Below are 2,416 nucleotides of genomic sequence, written 5' to 3' on the forward strand. Positions count from 1 at the left end.
TTGTTTACTAAGGAGTAAATTTTGGACATACATTACAAAAAAAGAGGGTTTAAGTTTTTATACCTGCTACAAATAACTCTTGCAACCAAATGAACTTTTATTAATAATGACTTGAAAACAATAAAGTATTGTTATTGTTACTCTACTTGATTTACATAATAGTTCATTAAGATACCCTGTAATGAATTTTAAAACATGCAGAGTTTACTTTATCTATTTTTATGTTAAGTTACATGGACAGAACCATGAAATTATTCACACATACAAACATGCAGACATATATACACCTTTAGCAATGTTTTTGATGGTCCTGCATTCCAAATAAATTAGATAATGTTATCTTGAGAGGAAATGGAGAAAGGAAATTTATTTTTTAAACAATATATTCTTTAGAAATTAATGATATTGCACAACAGGAATAATGGAAGAAAATAAACATTAAATACAACATAACTGTAATCTTACTGAATTTTTCATATTTTACAACCAACAAGGTTTTAAAGTATATAGAGCATAGCACCCTGTTGCTTATACTTTCCTTGTATTTTTTTCAATGCAAGTTTATAAGTCCATATACTTTTTTTCAAGTATTTATAAACTTATTTATCACATATCTGGCACAAACAGTATAGCCAGATGAAACCTTTATATATGAACATGGAAATATTCACAGAAATATGTAATGGTAACTCTGCTACAACAAGGCAATTTACATTTTTGTTTAAATCTTTGGTATATGAAGACCATTGGATCTGTACAGTTTGCTTTATATTATCTTCTTTGTTTAAATAAAAAGCATCCCGACAACACCTGAGGTAAAAGCCTCAAAAAATCAGTAAATCATTGAAGATATACATCAAAATTGATCTATCTTTGTGTAAATAATCTACTGTAAAATCAACACTGAACCATATGGTTAGTTCAAAGTTTCAACTTTCACTACAGTTCATCTTGCTCTATAAAATCAGGTGGTAAAGGTGTCCCAATCGTCGTACTACTGCCATCCGGGGTAACAGACAATTCATTTGATGTCGCACATGCGGGTGTTGAGAATGTGGAGGGAGTCGGTGGAGGCGTAACTTTCAGAGAGCAGGACGAGTCTGAGGAGGATGAAGTAGATGATGTGGATGATGTTGACATTGACTTTGAATGTGATGCAAGAGATATTGTTGGGATGGGGTCGGCAACATTTTTGTCTTCAACACAAAAGGTGGAAGAGTTCACCATTGATCTCTCAGGCGTTGGGGAGCATGATTCTAATGTCCATTCTGTTGATAAATCTCCACCTTGGAGTTCTCTACTCTGTGACTCTATCATCCCATTGACATGATGTTCCTCTGGATCTTCTCCATTGACTTTTGAAAATGAACTTTGCATTGCTGACAAGGAACATTCTGCAGTTGGCTTTGATTGCTCTGCTGTGGTGGCAGAATCTTCTGTGGCTGGCACCGATCCCTCTGCCATGCAATCAGAATCCTCTACACTGAATCTGCAGCTCTCTTCAGCAGGCATGGAAGACTCGGCAGGTAACGAGGGTGGCACTTGTGGGGGTGGTGGGGTTCCCTCTGATGATGTGTTCCCTGGTGTGGGGTCCCCTGAGGCTGTCCCCCTGCTGGGTGTGGCCTGGGAATGTGTAGGGGAGCCTCTGCTAGAAGAGGCTCTGGAATGTGTAGGCGAACAATACTTGGCACGGATGTGTAGGAATGGGTCAGCTGACTTCAGATTAAACACTGTCACCTGGAATGTAAAGAAATATTCAACCTCATTCATATGATAATATTGAAAAATTGGAAGAATTTGAGTCTTTTCATTACTGTACGTAAGACTTCAAAATGTTGGAATATATTGAACATTTTCAGAGACAGAGATTGAAGATCGATATCCCTTATACTCAAGAAAACACTTCAACTGTAACCTACAAATAACTACCAAAGAAGGCCAAAAATGCAGAAAAACTGACAAAACACTAAATAGATACTAAATTACAAATGGTAATTTAAGACCTGAGATACTCTATACCACTGTTATATATTGCTAAAGATTGTCTTTGAAGTATAGTATTGCATACATAAGCACTGAACAGAAGTCAGTGAAGATTACAGAAGAAATGAAGCAATGACTCATACTTCTGTGTTTGCTGACAGATGATATCAGACAACAGTGGCAAATTCAGCATTATAAGTGAAAGATTATGAAAAGCTAAAAAGACCAAAAATGGGAAAGCACTCTGAAGCCTACAGGTCCAGTTCAGAATATTTAAGTCAGAACTGCCATACACAGCCCTCAGGCTAAATCCTGTACAGGTTTGTCTTTTGAGTCATTTAACTTTGTCATGTCATATAAAAATTGCTAAAGGTCCTTATCCCACATGCACTAGAGATCTTATATGACTGTAAAGTAAACTGCCATAAAATAT

The 2,416-nt window shown here is 36.1% G+C and overlaps 1 protein-coding gene across 1 annotated transcript in view; it reads right to left on the minus strand.

The window, feature by feature from the left end:
* Positions 1 to 2,416, minus strand: part of LOC119582240 (mucin-5AC-like) — a gene marked incomplete in the record, with an annotated part of 102,970 nt that overhangs the window by 1,699 nt on the left and 98,855 nt on the right. The window contains 1 exon segment of the mRNA XM_037930464.1: positions 1 to 1,737. Within this exon segment, the coding sequence (XP_037786392.1) occupies positions 940 to 1,737 (798 nt within the window).

The sequence above is a fragment of the Penaeus monodon genome, chromosome 15, assembly GCF_015228065.2.
Source record: "Penaeus monodon isolate SGIC_2016 chromosome 15, NSTDA_Pmon_1, whole genome shotgun sequence".
Classification (NCBI taxonomy): Eukaryota; Metazoa; Arthropoda; class Malacostraca; order Decapoda; family Penaeidae; genus Penaeus; species Penaeus monodon.